Raw genomic sequence first — 24,867 nt, forward strand, 5'->3', positions numbered from 1 at the left:
TCAGGGGGCTGCAGGATTTCCAGCCTCGCTTCAGAGTCAGAGCGATCAGAATAAAGAATTATGAGGCAGAAACAATTTATACCGCCTCAACAATGCGTAACAGGGAAGAAAGCAAACACCCATCCATCACAGCAGGACTACAGCAGCTCAGAGCGCTCGGTACAGACGGAGCGGCGACGGAGGCTGAGGATCAGACTGGGGAATGAGGGAACATTCGAGATGCTGGTTGTGATTGATGAGTGACCTGGTGTTCCATTTTAAGTGTTGAATGGAACACCTGCAGTATTACACTAGCGGGGTTGAGTACACACTTTTTTTCAGGCTGAGTACTGATGACTGCGATGTTTTTTTGGTTCTCATCAGTACTGATACTGAAACGAGTTTCCTACTCCACCTGCTATCAGAGCTTCCAGAGCTTTTTTTATGCATAAGAATACATGCTACACAGTGTACTTAGCGCTCTAGCTATCCGTGTGTGTGTGTGTCTGTGTGTGTAGATGGGTAATCCATCAGACTGCGGTGCTGAAGTTGAGGATGAGCGCCCCAGGCCTACCTTAGTAAAATGTTCTGTACGCAGGAGTAAACAAACACTAATAAAACTAGGAGTCTCCTTCTCCACATTAGAAGATATGAACTCTAATCTAATCTAATCCTATCTAATCTGAAAAGCATTGTTAAGTTAGACTGATTTACTAACATGAACTGTATATATTTATCCAAGCTAGCATGTGTTCTTTGCTAACACCAGGTTCGACTAGCATGGATTCCTGTAGCTAACATGAGGGGAATTCTAGCTAATGGTAAATATTGCGAACTCACACAGACAGAGAGTGATGTTTTCGGATAAAACTGTGTCGTTGCTTTAAAACGAAACTATAACCATTTAAAATAAATGAATAAATAAATAATAACATGAAAACATAACGGAGAGTAAATCTGTCAGTTAGTTAATACTTGAGTACACTTAAAGGTGCAATAGTAATTTTTAAAAAATTCCTTACGTGTAAAAATAACCTGGAAGATATGTACAACACAATGAAAAACAACGGATTAAGCCCGTGGCGTTTGCAAAAGTGTATTAAGTGGCTAAGAAAATCTGTTTAGAAACTGATTTCTGGGCCAGAATGCTTGTTTGTGTCAGTTATTTTATAGACATGATACTCTAGGGGGCACTGTAGATCCTGGGGGTGGAGCTTTGTGCACATGGGCGAGAATTGCTCAAGAAGCAAGAAAAATTGTAATAAAAAATGAAACCCAGGTAACCCTTAGAGAGCTTGAAATATTAAAAAAAGACGAATCTTACTTACCGCACCTTTAAAAATAGCAACGTTTTTACTTTCGCTTGAGTTCATTTATTTTTAAATGCTTTGACACATTAGCTGTACATTACTTGCATCAGCTGCACCTCCGCTTGAGTATAATTTCTCAGCACAAGTAAATGAGCACAGTGTCGGTTTAGATGAAGTAAAAATACGAAATGAGAAATAAGAAACGAGTCTGCAAACGAGGAAGTGAAGAGACGAGAAGTAGCTGCAATATAAAACCGTGCCTTAGAGTCAGGAGACTGTTTACATTTTGATAAACGGGTTATTTCAGTGTGAGGAATGAAGAGAGATGATCTGTTGGACGCAGGGAAGAGTTTCCGCATGTGTACATCTGCAGCTGAAACGTGATATACGACACGTCACATACAGCCCTGAAGGCAACATATGGCCCTGTAATAACAACTGATGCAACTGCTGAGTGCCTGCGTCCTCAAGGGTACGTGTGTGTCTGTGTGTGAGTGTGTGTTTGAACAAAGATGAAAAACAGTGTCCTTCCTCTAATCTCATTAGAACTTCCTGTTCCACCAGAGCTCGGTTACAGAGTGGTCCTGAGCCTCAGAGCTCTAAAGATTTACAGATAAAAGTCCAGGCTGTAAACCGCCTCTTCATCTGATTCTAAATCTATTAACATCTTTTACAGCCGCTCTTCACATATTAATTCTGTTTCAAGGACGCGTATTATTCAGACAAACCGAGTACGATGCTCTCCACTGAGCCGTGTGTGTGTGTGTGTGTGTGTGTGTCTCTTTATAGCAACCAAATGTCCCCAATAATGATGCGAATACGTGGCAAGTTTGACCCTGCTGTTCCTATTTTTTTGGCTAATCTCAGTGAGGGAGCAGGGAAATGATGCAGATTGTGTTCAAAAAGCCAAAAGTGTGTATGTTTGGTTAGTGAGGTTAGCGTGGAGACACGCTGTATGTAGCATTATTAAGCTTCAGTGGAAAGATCAGCGATCCCTGTGTCATTTCACGGACGCTGGAAAGGTCAGATCTCAGCACAAAGAGAATGTCAAGGCAGCAGGGCTGAATATGAACAGCGGCGAGGAGCTGAAACGTCCGTCAGCAGAAAATCTCTCAGGATGGAGGAGTGCGTGCCAGCGTATCCCAGACTCCAGAAATATCCCAATACTGAGGTTTCATTTTTTCTTTTCTAAAACGTGGCGTTGTGCTTCGGCATGTCGGAATGGGAAAAGAGTTTATAAAGCGCACGCCATCGACCCGGACACCTTTCCGTGCTGACAGAAGACGGTCGTGGAAGGTTCTGGTCAGAGGAGCTCTGATATTCCGTGCGACGTCCATTTCATCTTTCATTCATACGTCCAGAAACTCGCTCACTAACGCTAGATATCCATGTCATGTTTTTACCGAGGAGTTGATAACTTTATTGGGATTATAAACATGGCTGTTTGTGCAGCGCCTCAGCTTTCAGCGCCCCGACGACGTCCTCCGTGTAGTCATCGTAAAACACTAAAACGTCTTGAACTTTTCACAAACTTCTCTCTAGTATAAATGTTTCTGTGAGCTGTGCAGGCTAGAACACCACGTACCATCATTTATACACTGACAGGACGCCAACTAGCCATAGCCATGTTCTAGAGGTACACCGTGTCAGAGTGCTAGAGAACATCATGTGACGAGGTTAAACCCACTGCATCAGTTCAGCAATTGCAAATACATGTCTGAATTAGCATTTTCTAATTAGCATGTGATTTTGAATACTCGCTGTGGAACATGCTGCTACAGTCACAAGGCCACACGCTCACATGAATTATCTCCATTTACACAAGTACTGATCATTCTCAAAAAAACTAAAGAAAAACATGTAAGTGTGTGTAGCATGTAATGTGTGTGAATGTGTGTGTGTAGTGTGTAGTGTGTGGGTGTAGTGTGTGTATTGTGTAGTGTGTGTGGGAGGTAGCGTTGTACACAAAACACAAACAGTGATTCTCTGCAGGACAAAAGGTTGACCTGTTTTTATTTTTGCCTTTTTTTTAATGCATTAGTGTGTTGGAGGATTCTGCCCTACGGGTTCACTCTTCCTCTGCACTACACACACACACACACACACACACACACACACACCAAACCAAAACTGTTCTGTGCCTCCACACTGTGAGGGTATAAAGTGGCAATGTGGATGTGTTAGTGTGTTAGTGTATGAGTGTGTTAGTGTGTGTGTTAGTGTATGAGTGTGTATGTAAATGTGTGAGGTGTGTGTTAGTGTGTGTATGGTGTGTGTGTGGTGTGTGTTAGTGTGTGTGTGGTGTGTGAGTGTGTATGTAAACGTGTGAGGTGTGTGTTAGTGTGTGTGTGGTGTGTGAGTGTGTATGTAAATGTGTGTGGTGTGTGTTAGTGTGTGTGTTAGTGTGTGTGTGGTGTGTGAGTGTGTATGTAAATGTGTGTGGTGTGTGTTAGTGTGTGTGTTAGTGTGTGTGTGGTGTGTGAGTGTGTATGTAAATGTGTGTGGTGTGTGTTAGTGTGTGTGTGGTGTGTGAGTGTGTATGTAAATGTGTGTGGTGTGTGTTAGTGTGTGTGTGGTGTGTGAGAGTGTATGTAAATGTGTGAGGTGTGTGTATGGTGTGTGTGTGGTGTGTGAGAGTGTATGTAAATGTGTGAGGTGTGTGTATGGTGTGTGTGTGGTGTGTGAGTGTGTATGTAAATGTGTGTGGTGTGTGTTAGTGTGTGTGTGGTGTGTGAGTGTGTATGTAAATGTGTGTGGTGTGTGTTAGTGTGTGCGTGGTGTGTGAGAGTGTATGTAAATGTGTGAGGTGTGTGTATGGTGTGTGTGTGGTGTGTGAGTGTGTATGTAAATGTGTGTGGTGTGTGTATGGTGTGTGTGTGGTGTGTGAGAGTGTATGTAAATGTGTGTGGTGTGTGTTAGTGTGTGTGTGGTGTGTGTTAGTGTGTGTGTGGTGTGTGAGTGTGTATGTAAATGTGTGAGGTGTGTGTATGGTATGTGTGTGGTGTGTGAGTGTGTATGTAAATATGTGTGGTGTGTGTTAGTGTGTGTGTGGTGTGTGTTAGTGTGTGTGTGGTGTGTGAGTGTGTATGTAAATGTGTGTGTGTGTGTTAGTGTGTGTGTGGTGTGTGAGAGTGTATGTAAATGTGTGAGGTGTGTGTTAGTGTGTGTGTGGTGTGTGAGTGTGTATGTAAATGTGTGTGGTGTGTGTTAGTGTGTGTGTGGTGTGTGAGAGTGTATGTAAATGTGTGAGGTGTGTGTTAGTGTGTGTGTGGTGTGTGAGTGTGTATGTAAATGTGTGAGGTGTGTGTTAGTGTGTGTGTGGTGTGTGAGTGTGTATGTAAATGTGTGAGGTGTGTGTTAGTGTGTGTATGGTGTGTGTGTGGTGTGTGTTAGTGTGTGTGTGGTGTGTGAGAGTGTATGTAAATGTGTGAGGTGTGTGTTAGTGTGTGTGTGGTGTGTGAGTGTGTATGTAAATGTGTGTGGTGTGTGTTAGTGTGTGTGTGGTGTGTGTTAGTGTGTGTGTGGTGTGTGAGTGTGTATGTAAATGTGTGTGTGTGTGTTAGTGTGTGTGTGGTGTGTGAGAGTGTATGTAAATGTGTGAGGTGTGTGTTAGTGTGTGTGTGGTGTGTGAGTGTGTATGTAAATGTGTGTGGGGTGTGTTAGTGTGTGTGTGGTGTGTGAGAGTGTATGTAAATGTGTGTGGTGTGTGTTAGTGTGTGTGTGGTGTGTGAGTGTGTATGTAAATGTGTGTGGTGTGTGTTAGTGTGTGTGTGGTGTGTGTTAGTGTGTATGTGGTGTGTGAGTGTGTATGTAAATGTGTGAGGTGTGTGTGTGGTGTGTGAGTGTGTATGTAAATGTGTGAGGTGTGTGTGTGGTGTGTGAGTGTGTATGTAAATGTGTGTGGTGTGTGTTAGTGTGTGTGTGGTGTGTGAGTGTGTATGTAAATGTGTGTGGTGTGTGTTAGTGTGTGTGTGGTGTGTGAGTGTGTATGTAAATGTGTGTGGTGTGTGTTAGTGTGTGTGTGGTGTGTGAGTGTGTATGTAAATGTGTGAGGTGTGTGTTAGTGTGTATGTGGTGTGTGAGTGTGTATGTAAATGTGTGAGGTGTGTGTTAGTGTGTATGTGGTGTGTGAGTGTGTATGTAAATGTGTGTGGTGTGTGTTAGTGAGTGTGTGGTGTGTGAGTGTGTATGTAAATGTGTGTGGTGTGTGTTAGTGTGTGTGTGGTGTGTGAGTGTGTATGTAAATGTGTGTGGTGTGTGTTAGTGTGTGTGTGGTGTGTGAGTGTGTATGTAAATGTGTGTGGTGTGTGTTAGTGTGTGTGTGGTGTGTGAGAGTGTATGTAAATGTGTGTGGTGTGTGTTAGTGTGTGTGTGGTGTGTGAGTGTGTATGTAAATGTGTGAGGTGTGTGTTAGTGTGTATGTGGTGTGTGAGTGTGTATGTAAATGTGTGAGGTGTGTGTTAGTGTGTATGTGGTGTGTGAGTGTGTATGTAAATGTGTGTGGTGTGTGTTAGTGTGTGTGTGGTGTGTGAGTGTGTATGTAAATGTGTGTGGTGTGTGTTAGTGAGTGTGTGGTGTGTGAGTGTGTATGTAAATGTGTGTGGTGTGTGTTAGTGTGTGTGTGGTGTGTGAGTGTGTATGTAAATGTGTGTGGTGTGTGTTAGTGTGTATGTGGTGTGTGAGTGTGTATGTAAATGTGTGAGGTGTGTGTTAGTGTGTATGTGGTGTGTGAGTGTGTATGTAAATGTGTGTGGTGTGTGTTAGTGTGTATGTGGTGTGTGAGTGTGTATGTAAATGTGTGAGGTGTGTGTTAGTGTGTGTGTGGTGTGTGAGTGTGTATGTAAATGTGTGTGGTGTGTGTTAGTGAGTGTGTGGTGTGTGAGTGTGTATGTAAATGTGTGAGGTGTGTGTTAGTGTGTGTGTGGTGTGTGAGTGTGTATGTAAATGTGTGAGGTGTGTGTTAGTGTGTGTGTGGTGTGTGAGTGTGTATGTAAATGTGTGTGGTGTGTGTTAGTGTGTGTGTGGTGTGTGAGTGTGTATGTAAATGTGTGTGGTGTGGTTTAAAGCTCAGAGTCTGTAATACAGTAATAAGACGCTTCAGGGCTCCGACTGCGCATCAGCAAAAACAACAGCGCGTTTATCTGCGTTCATTAGAGAAACGGCCGGAGGGGAATCACGGATTTCTAATGCACAGTAGAGGAATGTCTCTAGTGCACACTTTAAACTAGTTTATCTGAGAAAATCCAGGAGTTTTATCCCGAGCTGGCAAAACAGAGCTTTTAAAAAAGTAGAAAGAAAACAACAACAGTAAAGCCAAGGTCAGTACGGACGAAAACACACCAGGAACTCAACGAACTAGGACAAACACCGAGCTTAAAACTGCAGGAGAACACCTACAACTTCACACTAACCAGCACTGCTAAACACTCCGAAACACTCCTGAACCTAAAGATGATGAGGATGATGATGGTGATGGTGATGAAGGTGATGAGGGTGATGAAAGTGATGAGGATGATGATGGTGATGGTGATGAAAGTGATGAGGATGATGAAGATGATGAGGGTGATGAGGATGATGAAGGTGCTGAGGATGATGAAGGTGATGAAGGTGATGAGGATGATGAACATGATGAGGGTGATGAGGATGATGAGGATGATGAAGGTGCTGAGGATGATGAAGGTGATGAGGATGATGAACATGATGAGGATGATGAAGATGAGGGTGATGAGGATGATGAAGATCATGAAGGTAATGAAGATGATGAGGATGATGAAGATGATGAGGATGATGAAGATTATGAAGGTAATGAAGATGATGAGGATGATGAACATGATGAGGGTTATGAGGATGACGAAGAGGATCAAAGTGATGAGGATGATGAAGAGGATGAAGGTGATGAAGATGATGAGGATGATGGAGATGATGAAGGTGATTAGGATGATGAAGATGATGAGGATTATGAGGATAATGAAGAGGGTGAACATGATGAAGATGATGAGGATAATGGAGATGATGAAGGTGATGAAGATGATGAAGATGATGAACATGATGAGGATGATGAAGGTGATGAGGGTGATGAAGATGATGAAGATAATGAAAATGATGAGGATGATAAAGAGGATGAAGAGGATGAACATGATGAGGATGATGAAGATGATGAGGATAATGGAGATGATGAAGGTGATGAAGAGGATGAACATGAGGGTGATGAAGATGATGAGGGTGATGAGGATGATGAAGATGATGAAGTTATTTGTGAAAGTTTGGCGTGTTTATACTGAATTATGATTTTAATAATATAAAATTAGCTATCAAACTCACACGGATCATAAATTCCAGGAGGCGGGGCTTCGTGTGCATGGAGGCGTAGATGGGAAGTGAGGTCATTAAGTAAACAAATGCCTCTTAAAAACAGTTCTCGACCCATGCTAACATGGCTGACTCCGGAGCCGGAGCGTGGTTTGAGCAGAACTTTGTGGTGGTGTCTCACCGCTGTCGCTGTTGTCGTCCACCAGGATGATCTCCTTCAGCAGGTGAGCAGGGGTGTGATTGACCACGCTGTGTACGGAGCGCAGGATCACCGACAGAGCTTCATTCACAAAGATGAACACCACCGAGATCTGCGGCAGGTCGTCAGGGTACGTCAGCTGTTTACACCTGCACGCACACACACACACACACACACACACACACACACACACACACACACGTATTTGCACTGAGCAGAGGAACAGCAGAGGAACATACAGTACGAGAGAGAGAGATATTTAATTAACTGTTTCATTTTTATCACAGAGATATCTGTTTACATCTGAACGAGAGAATAAATTGATGTTGGTGCGCTGCTGTGGTGTAAGAGGAATAAAACGCTCACGGACGTGCTGCTATAAGAAAATAACCAGCTTCAGGGTGATAACAGGGTGATAACTCCACCTCATCTCATCACACCACCCTGTTGTTGATTATTTTCCTATAACGGCACGACACACTCAGAACACACTCTTCTGGATGTCTTGAGAAATACTAAAAGTCTTTGATAATTTCTCGTTAAAGTGCACCCGTTATGGTTTTGAAACGTGCCTAATTTTGCTTTAAAGCTCTCATACGACCGATTGACGTGCATCCGAGTTCAAAAAACACTTTAACATGCTCATAATTTCTAATTTCAACTGCAGCGTTACCATTCCCCCCAGTGTCACAAACGACTCCTTCAATGATTCATTCTAAATGATTCGCTCTAAACTCCTCCTTTCAGAGAGCATACTCTGCTCTGATTGGTCAGACGTCCCAGTGTGTTGTGATTGGTCTACCGCTGTCAGTGTGTTTCGAAAAGGAAACGCCCACTACCGTAACCGGTTTCAGCTCCGTCTGTCAGCGAGTAGGTGATGGAGACCGGAGGCGGGGCTTTTTGTTACGAACCTATGCACATTAGTACAGGAAGTAAGGTCTGGAATCACTAACAACTCGTCCCAGCTGTTCAGAAAAGGGTCGATAACTCTGTTTGTCGTGCGCTTCGATTTGTCAAACTTTGCAGATGTTTTTACATTCACAAAAAGCTACGTATATAACACACTACATCAAAGGTAATAAATGAACAACCATAATTAGGTGCAGTTTAAAAAAAAACACTTATACAGCATATTTGTGGAGCAGGGATCTTTAATCCTCTATTTTTCTCTAATTGCTGGTCAGTAAACAAATGTCTTTTTTGTTTATTTGTGAAGATTAAAGAGGGTAAATGAGGCTGTGGGTCCTGTTTGTGTTTAGCTAATTAAAGGAATAATATGGAGACGGTGTTTCAGTTTAGAGAGAGTTTTAGAGTGAAATACGGCGAATACAGAAGAACAGAACAGAGCTGATAAGCCTGGTGATGAACGAGGCTTCTTTATCTCAGTCCCACACTAACTTTCATTTATCAGCAGCAGTGTTAAAAGAAAGACGACGGCAAAATAACGGGGGGAAAAACCGGTAAGGGTAAATAAACTTCCTCTTGTTATACAGTCTGTTGCTTTATAGTAACACACAATAACGCCATCACGCCGGGATTTCACCAATTACCACATTCTCAGAGTCCGTTCGGATCCGGAAAAGGGATTTAACATTTTAACAAATGATTCCATTCTCAAAATCCTTAAAAACGACAGAGCGTTTCCACCATTTCAGGTGTAAGGAATGTTCCGTGCAGACAGGAACCTGATTTCCGACTCCTGGGAATTCTGAACATTTAAAATGCAATCCACCAAGAAAATAACGAGAGTGAATTTGCAGCATCCTGTAGTATTTCTACTCTGTAACGAACCTGCACGCACAGGAGAGTCGGATTCAGTCAGTTTACGTTTGCTGGTTTCTTGGTAAAAATGAGAGAGAGAGAGAGAGGGGGGGGGGGGGGGGATAGAGCTAGTGAGGAAATGATTGTTTATCGCTGCTTTAACGTAAGTGAGAACAGGAACTAACTTGTTCTGAATGGCAACACAAACAGTTGAAGTTAAAATGAATATTTACTATTTAATACATATTAAAAGAATAATGTTTAAAATCTAAAGTAAACAGATGTTTCGTGCTTGGTTTTGTTTTACCTGTACAGGCTTGTCTTGTGGTAAAGTTCGGAGACTTTTGGACGGCAATGTTGTTTAACACACACTCGAGGCATTCTGATGTAGAACGCAATAACGCACAGCATTACCAACAGCGCTCATAAGACACTCTCGGCGCAAAAATACATCCCATTTTTCAGGATTTCCTAGATAATATGATGACATTGCTGTGCAGTTGAGTGTGCACAACAGTAATTACATGTGATGCGCAGTGAAATAAAGCGGAAGAGAGCGAGAGAGAGCGAGAGAGAGAGAGGTAATTTATTCGTGCTCATTCACTTCATTATGAGACATCATCGCTTGGCTGAATTATTTTGCGCAGAACAATGCCAGGCACTGACTGCATCCGAATTGGAGCGGGTCAACGCACTCACACATCTATATATTCACACATTTATAATTACTGTCACAAAACAGCGTGTTCTTACTGACCGAGAGCACCGAGGAGCAGAAATAATGATATAACTGCTACCTCGGATCATCATCTGCTCAGCTTCTCCTCTCAAATAGCAGCGATGGCCACATCCTTTCATCGAACTGCTGCTCGTGCTGCATCACAGGGCAGCGTAACACACTCGGAGGAAAGAGATATCCGCCCTCTTCCACATACCGTACACATGACGGGCTAATCGGTGTACGCCCCGCCCACACAGACGATTTACGCCCCGCCCACCCAGACGACTGTGCTGTCTTGGACTCGGGGATGGCTGTAGCATCGGCAGTGGGATGAAAAGCACGTTCTCCGATCTGGTCTTCGTTTACTAGTTCGTTACGTCCATGCCGTTTCTTTTGTTGTCACGGTAACAAGTCATTTTATCGCTTTATTCAGTATTTTATAAACCGCTTTAAGGATCGCATGTAGCTCTGAATAATCACTATAGGCTTTGATTTGCTTTAACACTATTTATGTAGGCAAGCAGCACATTATCTGTCCCAGCACACACACACACACAAACACACACACTGAGCATCAGGATGCCATTGGTGTGAAATAGAAATAGCGCCAGAAGAGCTAAAGTCGGTAAGAATTCATGCTGTGTACCATCTGCTGTGTGTGTGTGTGGCATTTGTGCATCATACTCTGCCAGTAGAATGTGTGTGTGTGTGTGTGTGTGTGTGTGTGTGTGTGTGTGAGATATATAGTGGAGGTGGCTGACAGTGAAAAAGCAGTGAGTGAAGGACAGCACTAATCATTGTAGCACAAGAACACACGCTCAGCACTCGATCAGTTGACGCAGATGCCACATGCACAGATCACATCCATTAAGATCTGCAGGAATGTGGCTCACACACACACACACATACACACACACACACACACACACACGGATAAGATAAAGACATGACAGCGAAGTCTGAACATTGATACGAAGCAGTGGTGATGGGCGTGGCCGAGTCACATGACCGTCACGTGACCGTCACGTCTAAAACAAGGAACACGAGCTGCATCAGGGTGACTGAGAGAGAAACGAGAGTCTACAGGAGGGTGAGGACAAGGTCGTCCTGTAGGGCTGGAGCGCCTCCAATGACATCACTCATCTCTGTCCGGAAAAGCACAGTAGAAGAAGAAGCAGAAGAAGAAGAAGAAGAACAGGAATACAGGAATGTGGAGAAATGAAAACACTTCTAATGAACTTCTAAAGAAAGTTATCACAAGTTCTTATTTTATCCAAATGATCAAAAATAGTTAACAGAAAATTAACGCTGGTACAAAAATGTCTCGTATCGTGGTGCAATAATAATAATAATCATAATCATAATAATAATAATCATAATAATAATAATAAAACAACTTTATATAAGTGTAGCAGCTCAAAGTAACAACAGAGGAAGAAATAAAAGAGTAAAATAAACAAACAAAAATACAGCAACAAAGTATATAAAAATGTATTTAAATAATAACAATATAAAGTAAATAATAATGTATTTTAAAATATTTTATTCATAACTACAGCACTAGTGTGTGCACTGTATTTTCCTATGATTATACACTGGAATAAACGTAAAGTTACAGCTTTACCTCTGACTCCTTCCACAAATATGAAATAAACGTGTTGAGAAAATGTCACTTCAACGATTTCTACTCATCTGTTTATTATCAGTGGAGCGACTGCTGTACGCGTTGCTGTGAACGAGCTGTTGCTATAGAAACGATCACGTATAAAAACCTGCGCTACTGTCAGAGCTGCTGTTCTAGAAAACTATTCACCACCTTCTGACCAATCAGGATGCAGAACTGTACTCAGGATTCATGTTTACATGGTTAATAAATATGAAAGGTGTTGAGTCGGAGCGGCACTGCGGAACACTACGCGTTATTATTATTAGGGGCTAAAAAGCGAAGGTGCGTAGATACCCCATTGTTATTCTCTGCTTCTTATAATTATTATTCCGCTTTTTCTTCTGGCTAGAGTGTCTACGGCAGCCCATAGAAAAGTCTGGAACAATGTTGTGAAATTTGGCACACTGACTGGGGAGGGTCTAAGCAACATCCTGACCAAATCTGGACCAAGTTCTGCCAACAGTCTAGCGCCACCATCAGGTCAAATTTGGGCCTAATTTGGAAGTACATTTATGGGCATGACGTTTGAACTGTGTGTCCACAATTTAAAAGCCAGGCATCCCTGGAGTCCCTGGGTTGGGACCAGTTCAGTGAGGTCAATTTCTGCCTAATTATATTTTCCGCCATTTTGGATTTTGTTAAAAACTGGGTTTTTTCGCTACTCCTCCTATAAATTTTGTCCAAGCATCAGCAAATTTGGCATAAATCCCCTTCAGAGTAAGTCTCACAAAAGTTATTGAAAGGAATTTTAATAATTTTAACAGTTTGCTTGTAATGGCCCAACGAATCTGACAGCGAAGCTGCCTAACAGGAAGTGAGGCTGTTTCTCAGCAACAACTGGGCACACTGACACAAAACTTGGTAGGCATCTTCACTAGCAGGACCTGAGGTTATGCAACAAATTTTGTGACTGCGCCACCTACTGCAGGGTTTGTACAGATTCTTCATAATGAAATCCAGGACTTTCAAGGACTTTTCAATTGCAATTTTTTTTTGTTTTCAAGGACTATACAAGAGGTGTCCATCCATCCATCCATCCATTTTCTGTAACACTTATCCTACACAGGGGAGCCTGGAGCCTATCCCAGGGGACGCAGGGCACGAGGCAGGGTACACACTGGACAGGGTGCCAACCCATCGCTAGGCAAAATCACACACCCATTCACACACTGTGATGCCAATCAGCCTACAACATGTGTCTTTGAACTGGCGAAACCCCTGAAGCACAGGGAGACCAGGCAAGCTCCGCACACTCACAAAGGCAACGGGAATCGAACCCCCAACCCTGGAGGTGTGAGGCAAACATGATAACCACTAAGGCACCATGCTTATAATATGATTATAACGTGATTGTAATAATATATTTTTTTTTAAACAACCAATTTTTATATGGTGCCTTTTCCAGCCATGCTGGACTAAATTTCTTATCATACGATAATGATGAACCATGGTTTACAGCTAAACGCAGAAAGCTTCGTCATGCCAAAGCGGATGCTTACAGAAGTGGGGATAAAGTCTAGTACAACAAGGCCAGGAACACACTAACAAAGGGGATCAGGGTGGCTAAAAGGAGCTACTCAGAAAACCTGGGAAACCAGTTTTTGGCCAACAAACCTTTGTCTGTGTGGAGAAGCATCACCAAGTACAAGACACCACCACCCCGCTACGTTGAGAATCAGCATTTGGCTGACGAACTGAATGTGAATGTGTACACCGGGTTTGAAAAACCTGGTCTCACACCCCTCCCCCACTCTGATCTACACTTCTCGCAGCCATCAACACCTCCTACAGCCCCCCTTCTCCCCCCTCCTACTAATCAACCTGCATCTCTTGTCTGTGAGGAGGACGTGGGCCGTGTTTTTAAAAAACAGATGGGGTTTCACCTGCCTGTCTGAAAGCTTGTGCTGATGAGTTGGCCCCCATCTTCACACAGGTCTTCAACAGATTACTGGAGCAGTGTGAAGTTCCCAACTGCTTCAAATGCTCCACTATCATTCCAGTCCCCAAAAAACCAAAAGCACTGGTCTGAATGACTACAGACCTGTCGCCTCACGTCTGTGGTCATGAAGTCATTTGAGAGACTGGTATTGGCCCACCTGACGGACATCACTGGACCCCTACTGGACCTGCTGCAAAGAGCAAACAGGTCTATGGATGATGCAGTCAACATGGGACTGCATTATATCCTACAACACCTCGACAGACCAGGGACATATGCAAGGATCCTATTTGTGGACTCTGCCTATTCTTGAACTGCTCTCAAACAAACTGACCCAACTCTGTTCCCACCCCTCTCTGTCAGGGGATCACCGGCTTCCTGACAGACAGACAACACTGAGTGAGACTGGAGAAGCTCACATGCGGGACCCTCACTCTCAGCACTGGTGCTCCTCAGGGATGCGTTCTGTCTCCTCTGCTCTTCTCTCTGTATACAAACGACTGCATTGCGAAGGAGCACTCCGTTAAACTCCTGAAGTGTACAGATCACACCACAGTCATCTGCCTGATCTGCGACGGTGACGAGTCTGTAAACAGATGGGAGATTGAACGGCTGGCTGCCAGGTGCGGTCACAACAACCTTGAGCTGAACATGCGCAAAACAGTGGAGGTGACAGTAGACTTCAGAAGGGACCCCCTGCACTCCCCCCACTCACCATCATGAACAGCACTGTGCCAGCAGCGGAGTCATTTAGGTTCCTGGGCACTACCAACTCTCAGGACCTGAAGTGGGACGCTCACATAGACTCCATTTTGAAAAAGGCCCAGCAGAGGTTATACATCCTTCGCCAGCTAAAGAAGCTCAACCTGCCACAGGATCTGCTGATACAGTTCTACTCAGGCATCATTGAGTCTGTCCAGTGTACTTCTATAACTGTCTGGTTTGGTTCAGCCGCCAAATCTGACAGAAGGAAACTACAACAAACAGTCAGGACTGCTGAGAAAATTATCGGTGCCCCCTTGCCCAACCTCCATGAACTCTACACCTCCAGAGTGAGAAAAAGGGCTAAGATCATCACTTTGAACCCTTCGCACCCAGCCCACTTTCTCTTTGAACTATTGCCCTCTGGTCGGTGCTACAGAGCACTGAGCAGCAGAACAGCCAGACACAAGAACAGCTTTTTCCCTCAGGCCATCTCTCACCTGAACACTTCAAACTGCCAACAGGGCCTCTTCACTGTCCACTTAATGCAATAATAATTCAATCCTTTTAAATAATTATTATATTATATAACATACACAGCACATTCTATACTTCCATTTGCACATAACTATACATCTGTAAATAGCACATCTGTACACACATAATGTGCATTGTATTATATTTAATTTTTATTGTTTCATCTTTTTTATTTTTATATATTGTGTGATATTCCATTTCTTCCACTCTGCACTGGAAGCTCCTGTTGCCAAGACAAATTCCTCATGTATGTAAACATACTTGGCAATAAATCTCATTCATTCATTCAATTTGCAATTCGCAGGCATTGCTTCGTCTTCACCGTGACGTCTACACACTCCGGGCGAGTGACACGACCGCTGTTCCAACAACTTTCAATGGAAAGTCTCTAAATGTCATCATCGCGTCGTATTGGCATTCCCAATAAAGCTGTTCTTATTTGCATATATTTCTGTTTCTCTTGTCAGACGACGTAACGAGTATGAAATACTGACTGAAACGTGGCCCATTAAAAGACTACATGTTCACCAGCAGTCACTTCTAAGCTGCTCTTAACACAAGTTATCAAAGGAACTCTGATACTCAGAACCGTTCTCCCATGACGGGCAAATAAGTGAATCCCTTTGCCTATCGTTATGGCTCCTGTGATTGCTTATGTAACATGTGTAGTGCGTCTGTGAATGTGCGGCTCGCCGAGTCTGGCTGCTTGGCCCCTGAAAATACTGCTTGCAGCTTTAATTATTATTATTATCATTATTATCACTGGTGGTGGTGTTGTTGTTGTTGTTTTTCTTGTTGTTGTCATTAATAAATATGAAAGGTCATCATGACTCACTACGCCACATGGATTTATGATGAACTGTGACACTTTCATTACAGTATAATTAATCTGAAGTCCAGGCGGAATTAGTGTGCTTCAGCAGAGCTTTATGAGGGATGAGTGAATGTTAGATAAGGGTACTTGTGTCTCTAAATCACCTGAACCACTCACATGTGAGGATTTATAACCGTTCATAAATATTGAAGCTGCTTTAAGGTCATTATGAGAATACCCGAACAGGACCACATTTTTAATAAATATTTAAAGAGCTTTAAGATCATTTTCAGGACTTTGTTCAGGGCTTTATAAATATTATACTCATTAATACATATTATAATCATTATGAGTGAGAGCAGGAGAGCAGCACACCTCTCAACACGGGGATTAATATTATAATAAAGGTGCAGGGAAATATGTTTACTGTAGAACAGTCACACTTGTGTTATAAGATGTTTATTAAAAAAAAAGATTACATGCTGATTGTTCAGAAGGTGTTTTCTATAACAGTAGCTCAAGCTCGACCTTCAACTAGGGAAAAAAAAACCCAAATTCCCCCTCAATTCAGAATTCCTACTCTGGAACTCAGCAAGTAACAGAGTCCAGCAAGTGACTAGTAAACACAGCAGTCTGACCTTTTAATGAGTTACGCCGTATATACAGCACCTACGTATTAGCTGTAGATCAGATCGATGAGGTTATATAACATCTTAAACATGACTAATGCAGCTTTTATTCATGTGTGTGTGTGTGTGTGTGTGTGTGTGTGTGTGTGGTGAGAGATGTGACACTCGTGCAATGATTTGGAATAAAAATGTGATATCTAGGGGAACATATGTTTGTGCGCAGAGGCGTAAACAATCGTGTGTTTATCTGGGATACAAGCAGTACGTTTTTCTGCCAGGAAATACATCACACACACACACACACACACACACACACACACACACACACACACACACACACACAAACACAATTATGATTTCCTCTGGGAGATAATCTATAGAAAAGTCCAAGACTTTGTCTGTCGCTGCCTGTCTGTCTGTCTGTCTCTGTCTGTGTGTCTCTCTCTGTATCTGTCTCTCTCTGTCTGTCTGTGTATCTCTCTGTCTGCCTCACTGTCTGTCTCTTTCTTCCTGTCTGTCTGTTTCTGCCTGTCTCTCTTTCTGTCTTTCTTGGCCTGTCTGTCTCTGTTTGTTTCTGTCTGTCTTTCTCTCTCTCTCTTTCTGTCTGTATCTGCCTCTCTCTCTCTCTCTCTCTCTCTCTCTCTCTCTCTGTGTGTCTGTGTGTCGATCTCTGTCTGGCTTACTGCCTGGCTCTTTTTCTGTCTCTCTCTAGGCCTGTCTCTCTCTCTTACTCTCTCTTTGTTTCTCTCTCTCTCTCTCTCTGTCTGTCTGTCTCTCTCTGTCTGTCTGTTTCTGCCTGTCTCTCTCTCTCTCTTTCTGTCTCTCTGTCTCTCTCTAGGCCTGTCTCTCTCTCTCTCTCTCTCTCTCTCTCTCTCCTGCTGTAAGCACTGATCTTGGATAATGTGTATCCGTGAGACCATCTGGATCTGCTAGAATGGAGAGAAGATGGAAAAAGAAGAAAAAGAGCACAGAAAGTAAAGCCCAGAGAGAATATTTGAGATGAATGACGCGGTTCTGTCTGCACTCAGAGACAGTTCAGAAATATACTATACAACTGTCTCCAGTTCAAACTTTGTGTGTAGTCGGTATGTTCCCGGCGTAACCGTGGTAACCCTCAGGGTTACAGAATAAGCGTCACTGATAGGCATGAGACAGAATATCGCCGTCTCCAACATCGGCATACAAAACACCGGCGTGAAGAATCTGCTGCTCCTAGTGTTATCCTGATATCTACCTCGAAGCGTGCTTAATTAATAGTCCAAAAAGTTACGCTAATGACAAGTGTTACGGCAGGAGCGTCGAACACAAACCTCACTTCGCTCGGCTCGCGTGAAAATAATACTGAACTGAAAAAGATTACAATGACGTTAATAAAAGGGGAAAATGACACATAATATTATCCTGCTCTACCTTTCATGCAATATAATGTACTGACATCAGTGTGACAAAATAAATGTCTATTTCTGAACGCTCTCTCAGGTTGTGGCTGTGTGTGTGTGTGTGTGTTTAAACATTAGACATTTCTCCGCTTACTTTAGCCTCCTCAGTTAGAGTATGTTGGGCAGTAGTGTGTTACAGTAATAATCTTACTTTCCCCAGGAACGAGGAGTAGTGTAGTGTAACGAATGACTCATACGTTTCAGTAAGAATATTACAGTGACCCCTGAGGAAACAGCTCGTTACACCTTTACCTGTCTCGTCACACAAACCTACTGATTACAAATCAACAATTTGTAACATCCCCAGGTTGATTTTTACATTTACGTTTACATTTATTCATTTAGTAGACGCTTTTATCCAACGTGACTTACAAATGAGCAAATACAAGCCAACTTTTCCCCAACGCTGATTTTCCTCAGCCATGCAGCTAGACTGTTTGGAAGCTGGAAGCGTTACGTTCAGCAGCTGGGATCATAGCCATTACTTTAATTTTGTTGGGATAAAAGAGGATAAAAACATCGTTGTGAAATGTAAATTGCGTGCAGATAGTGGCACCTGCACAGCAGACTCTTTCCACTGCGTAAAACACATCGAACCGCCTGAAACATCTAAAAAACTGCCACGTTACCGGCGATACCCGGACAGTCACGACGAGGCGTCACGTGGGAAGTCAGAAGTACGAGGAGAAGGGACAGTTTTGCGGGGTGTAACGGAGAAGTACTATAACGAGTAGTGTAATGAATTACTGTTGGCAGGGAGTAATAATTAAAGTAATAATATCACTTTTGACAAGAGTAACGAGTAATAAATGTAGTCTTTTGAGTAACGCCACACGCCCAACACTGCTACTCTGTGTTTTATTACTTCTCCTGTGTAAATGTGTAAGAGGAGACTAATTCCACACTGGGGATTATTATTATTATTATTATTATTATTACACTGTAAAATATCCACAGTGGAGCTGACGGAGATCACAGCTGTGCACTTCTACAATATTACACATTATTATCTCTAATAATCTAATTATCTAAAATGACCCTTTTGCAATTTTTAAGAGCCAAAGCTTCACAAAACTTCTATTTAAAAGTAAACATTTGACCTTTTTACAATTTTTTTATATTCTTAATTTTGCAAAACTTGTGTACTGTGTGTTGGTGTGCTGATGAAACATTTAACAGCTGAGCGTCTGCGTTCTCACTGATGCGGTGGAGGGATGATGATGATGATGAACTCTGCTGCAGGTTTAATGCAGGCGTGTAAACTGAAGTAAAGGAGAGAAAGATACACTCACTTTTTAGGCCTGTAGTCGGGAATGTTCCTGTCCAGGGAGATGCGCTCGCTGAGCTGGGCGTTGTAGCCGTACTCTTCGTATTTGCCTCCGCCTTCTGGACTTTCACCCCCAAGTGTGGCTGCAGCTCCTCCTTGACCGAGACCTCCAGGCCCCTCCAGCAGCCCCATCGCCTTCGACACTCCTACACCCAGAAGATAACGCACATCACACTCAGGACAAACGTTCTTCTCTCTCTCACACCAAAACGCCGCTGAGTTCTGGATTCTGATTGGTCAGAAGGTGCTTAATTTTCAAGCATTAAAAGTAAGAATAAACATGAGATGAGTAAGATGGCTGCGTAATGCGAGACTCAACGAGACCTGGATCACCTTGCGGAATATATCGACGCGCACTACAGCAGATTCTGCTGCACCATGAACAGGGACAAACCGGACAACAACAAATAAAGTAAACCCCACTCCAAACACCAAGAGACCCCGCCCCAATTCACTCTCCAGCCCAAATATAACACCATCCACGTCACCTACACCACCGTGCAGCACAGGGATAAGTGACATTCTGCTCTCAACTGAAAAGAAACTTTCCGGACTTGATGCCAGGATCGCACTGAATGAAGGGATACACGAGGAATTCCAGGAACTGTGGCACAGCGGAGAATTCAGCCAAGAACAGACACACACTCTCACTAAAGAAAATCATTTTTAAAGCAGTCTGTTCACACACTTACTACTCAACTCACCTCCGGAGTGGCAGAAAACAAAACCATGAAAGAGAACATTCTGGACTTGCAAACGCGCAGCGTGAGGGCCAATTTAGTCTTCACAGGCATCCCGGAACAAGCGCCAGGCCACCCCGAAAAATCAGTCAAGGACTTGATGATAAAACGACTCGAATTACCAGCTAGAACTGTTCAGACTATCACCTTTCACCCAGTGCACCGCATCAGATTTCAAAACAACAACATTCGACCACGAACGATCCTCGCAAAATTATAAACAAAAACAGCTGGCTCAGAGGCAAGGCAAGGCAGACAACTTAAAGGCACAAACTACAGACTCAGTGAGCAATATATCATTCTTAAACGTGGAAAATAGCTTTTCCCAACCCGAACACAGATGATAAATGAAGGAAAAAAGTCAACCATTGCAGTGGACAAATTATTCTAGGATTAATTATTAGGAAGAGGTAACAACGTGGATTAATATTAAACCTAATTAAATACATTTAAAAATGAATTATTATTCCCCCCCCCGCTTCAGGATTCCATTTGGCTGTGGCATCCCAGTCCCTGTCTGGTGCAGTGGGGATTAGTTGTGGGTGGGTATGGTGTGGGGCCTGGGGCCTTGGGCTTGTGCCTTCCAGCCATCTTCCTGTACTCTTTCACCCTGGATTTCTTGCCTTTGGCTGGTTCAGCACTGCATGCCTCGCTTTTTTAATGCAACACATATTAGCTGAGATACATATACATCTTTAAGAGCTCAAATAAGGAGTGGGGAAAAAAGAAACATTTGTGATTATTCTGATTTGGATTGAAATGATTCTGATTCTTTTTGAGATGATTCTGATTTGGATTGAAATGAATTACATTTTTTTGAGATGATTCTGATTTGGATTGAAATGATACTGATTCTTTTTGTGTTGATAACTGATTTGGATTGAAATGATTCTGATTCTTTTTGTGATTATTCTAATTCTGGCCATTCTTTTTGTGATGATTCTGATTTGGATGGAGATTATTCTGATTCTTATTGTGATGATTTTGATTTGGGTTCTGGCATTTCTTATTGTGATGATTCAGATTCTAATTATTCTGATTCTTGTTGTGATGATTCTGATTGTGATGATTCTTGTGATGATTCTGATTGTGATGATTCTGATTGTGATGATTCTGATTGTGATTATTCTGATCATGATGATTCTGATTCTTGTGATGATTCTTGTCATGATTAAAGTTGTGATGATTCTGTATTCTGATTCTTGTTGTGATTATTCTGATTGTGATGATCAGAGATGATTCTGATTGTGATGATTCTTGTTGTGATGATTCTTGTTGTGATGATTCTGTATTCTGATTCTTGCTGTGATGATTCTTGTTGTGATGATTCTGATTCTTGTTGTGATGATTCTGATTCTTGTTTAATGATTCTGATTGTGATGATTCTTGTTGTGATGATTCTGATTGTGATGATTCTGATTGTCATGATTCTTGTGATTATTCTGATTCTTGTTGTGATGATTCTGATTCTTGTTGTGATGATTCTGATTGTGATGATTCTTGTTGTGATGATTCTGATTCTGGCTGTGATGATTCTGATTCTGATTCTTGCTGTGATGATTCTGATTCTTGTTGTGATGATTCTGCATTCTGATTCTTGCTATGATGATTCTGATTGTGATGATTCTTGTTGTGATGATTCTTGCTGTGATTCTGATTGTGATGATTCTGATTGTGATGATTCTTGTGATGATTCTGATTGTGATGATTCTTGTTGTGATGATTCTGATTGTGATGATTCTTGTTGTGATGATTCTGATTGTGATGATTCTGATTCTGATTCTGGCTGTGATGATTCTGATTCTGGCTGTGATGATTCTGATTCTGATTCTTGCTGTGATGATTCTGATTCTTGTGATGATTCTTGTTGTGATGATTCTGATGATTCTGTATTCTAATTCTTGCTGTGATGATTCTGATTGTGATGATTCTTGTTGTGATGATTCTGATTGTGATGATTCTTGTTGTGATGATTCTGATTGTGATGATTCTGATTGTGATGATTCTTGTTGTGATGATTCTTGTTGTGATGATTCTGTATTCTGATTCTTGCTGTGATGATTCTTGTTGTGATGATTCTGATTCTTGTTGTGATGATTCTGATTCTTGTTTAATGATTCTGATTGTGATGATTCTTGTTGTGATGATTCTGATTGTGATGATTCTGATTGTCATGATTCTTGTGATTATTCTGATTCTTGTTGTGATGATTCTGATTCTTGTTGTGATGATTCTGATTGTGATGATTCTTGTTGTGATGATTCTGATTCTGGCTGTGATGATTCTGATTCTGATTCTTGCTGTGATGATTCTGATTCTTGTTGTGATGATTCTGTATTCTGATTCTTGCTATGATGATTCTGATTGTGATGATTCTTGTTGTGATGATTCTTGCTGTGATTCTGATTGTGATGATTCTGATTGTGATGATTCTTGTGATGATTCTGATTGTGATGATTCTTGTTGTGATGATTCTGATTGTGATGATTCTTGTTGTGATGATTCTGATTGTGATGATTCTGATTCTGATTCTGGCTGTGATGATTCTGATTCTGGCTGTGATGATTCTGATTCTGATTCTTGCTGTGATGATTCTGATTCTTGTGATGATTCTTGTTGTGATGATTCTGATGATTCTGTATTCTGATTCTTGCTGTGATGATTCTGATTGTGATGATTCTTGTTGTGATGATTCTGATTGTGATGATTCTTGTTGTGATGATTCTGATTGTGATGATTCTGATTGTGATGATTCTTGTTGTGATGATTCTTGTGATGATTCTGTATTCTGCTAATTACACAATCAGCTCTAGGTAAATGTGTGCCAGGTTGAATGAACACCTCCTGCAGTGCTGAAGGGTCAGAGTGCAGCACCATGCATTATTTCCTGCGCTAACACACCTACTAATTAGCTGATAAGCTGAGTCATACATCTCTGAGCAGAAAAATCACCATACTGTACTCCACAACTTTATTCAGGAACCTCAGAACCTCTGCAGTGTTCATTCACGTCCACAGAGGAACAGAGGAACGTTCCACTCAGCATGCTGGATGTTACTTCAGCACTGTGTTTATATCCGCATGATGAATTCAGCCTGATTTCTGCACTATGATGAGCCCTTCAGGTCCATGCTCACACCGCTGCAGCATTTCTGTCTCTTCTGTAATTAGGATTTGATTAAAGGAAAATGAGTTTCAGCCACCAGGCAGGACAGCTTCACACAGGCTTCACGAGCATCTGCTTTAGTTATGGCTCGAATCTGCGCACATGAAAGAAAAATATAATAAAAACAAATAATAAAGACAGTAGAAGAAAAGAAAAAAATAAGAAAGTGCAAACCCGAAACACTCAAATAAATTAGTGTTTAAATTAGATTCTGTTAGTATTCTACTTTTTTATTTATTCATTCTTCTATTACCCTGCAATTGGGTATTTCTTGTAAATGTTATTATTAGATTGTGCCCTGCGATGGATTTGCACCCCATCCAGGGTGTTCCCCGCCTTGAGCTCGATGCTCCCTGGGATAGGCTCCAGGATCCCAACGACCCTGTAGGATAAGCGGTATAGAAAATGGATGGATGGATTATCATTAGGGGGCCAAGTGCCGAAGGTATGTAGACACCCTATTTTTATTTTACCTCTTCTTCTTCCACTCCTTCTGCTTCGTTTTCTTCTTCAACTTCTTCTGGCTAGGGTTTCTATGGTAGCCCAGTGATTGGGGAGGGTCTAAGGAACATTCTGACCAAATCTGGGCCAAATGCCGCCAACACTCTAGCTCCACCATTGGGTCAAATTTGGGGCCAATTTGGAAGTACGTTTAAGGTCATAACTTTTGAACCGTGTCCAAAATTTAAACGACAGGACTCCCTGCATCAAGACAAAGACCCCATGAGGTCAATTTCTGCCTAATTATATTTTCTGCCATCTTGGATTTTGTTTTTAAAAAATTCGCTACTCCTCCTACAAATTTTGTAAAATCATCACCACATTTGGCACGCAGCATTTTCAGAGTAAGCCTCACAACAGTTATAGAAAGAATTGTAAATATTCCAAACAGTTTGTCTGTAATGGGCCAACAAATCCGACAGCGAAGCCTCCAAACAGGAAGTGAGGCTGTATCCCAGCAATGACTTGGCACGCTGAGACAAAACAGGACCATCACCTGAGGCTGTGCAACAAATTTCATGACAATGCCACCTACTGGTCAAATAGCATGCCTAAAATGCTTACATCTAACTGCCATTCTTGCTACTCCTCCTCCAAATTTTGTCCAATCTTTCATCAGCTTGAGACCCGTATAAACAAAAGTTATCAAAGGAACTCTGATATTCCAAACCGTTCTCCTGTAATGGACGGGCAAATGTGTGAAACTACAAATCATTCTTGAATCCCTTAAGGCTAAAGTCAGGCTCTGCTTTCCTGTGATTGCTTATGCAACTGTTGTAGTGCGTCTGTGAATGTGTGGCTCACAGAATCTGGGCGCTTGGCCCTTGAAAATGCTGCTTGCAGCTTTAATTGTTGTTGTTATTATTATTATTATTATTATTATTGTTATTAGTTCTTGAATATCTGTTTAATTTCACAGATCAATATTAAAATCTTTTAAAATATACAGGATATGACAGTAAAGTGAGCTGAGGCGTTACAGATTGTCTTTCACTCTGACATTTAAATCATAAAGTGTTATTCTCGTACAAGCTTATTAAAGATGGATGATAAAAACGTTATCACTTGCTATGGAAAATAAGGTAACCGTGATAAGGAGAATCAGTCTCAGGCGTGTCATTTTTGTGA

At 42.0% G+C, this 24,867-nt stretch overlaps 1 protein-coding gene across 2 annotated transcripts in view; it reads right to left on the minus strand.

Moving 5' to 3' along the window:
• The window catches only part of galnt9 (polypeptide N-acetylgalactosaminyltransferase 9), a 73,432-nt gene that overhangs the window by 38,003 nt on the left and 10,562 nt on the right, over positions 1-24,867 (minus strand). For both annotated transcript variants that reach the window (XM_017452365.3, XM_017452366.3), the window contains 2 exons: positions 19,298-19,478; positions 7,780-7,946 (listed from right to left, as the gene is read on the minus strand). In XM_017452365.3, the coding sequence (XP_017307854.1) occupies positions 7,780-7,946; positions 19,298-19,478 (348 nt within the window). The remainder of the gene's footprint in view (positions 1-7,779; positions 7,947-19,297; positions 19,479-24,867) is intronic.

This window comes from Ictalurus punctatus, chromosome 22 (genome assembly GCF_001660625.3).
Source record: "Ictalurus punctatus breed USDA103 chromosome 22, Coco_2.0, whole genome shotgun sequence".
NCBI classification, from domain to species: Eukaryota; Metazoa; Chordata; class Actinopteri; order Siluriformes; family Ictaluridae; genus Ictalurus; species Ictalurus punctatus.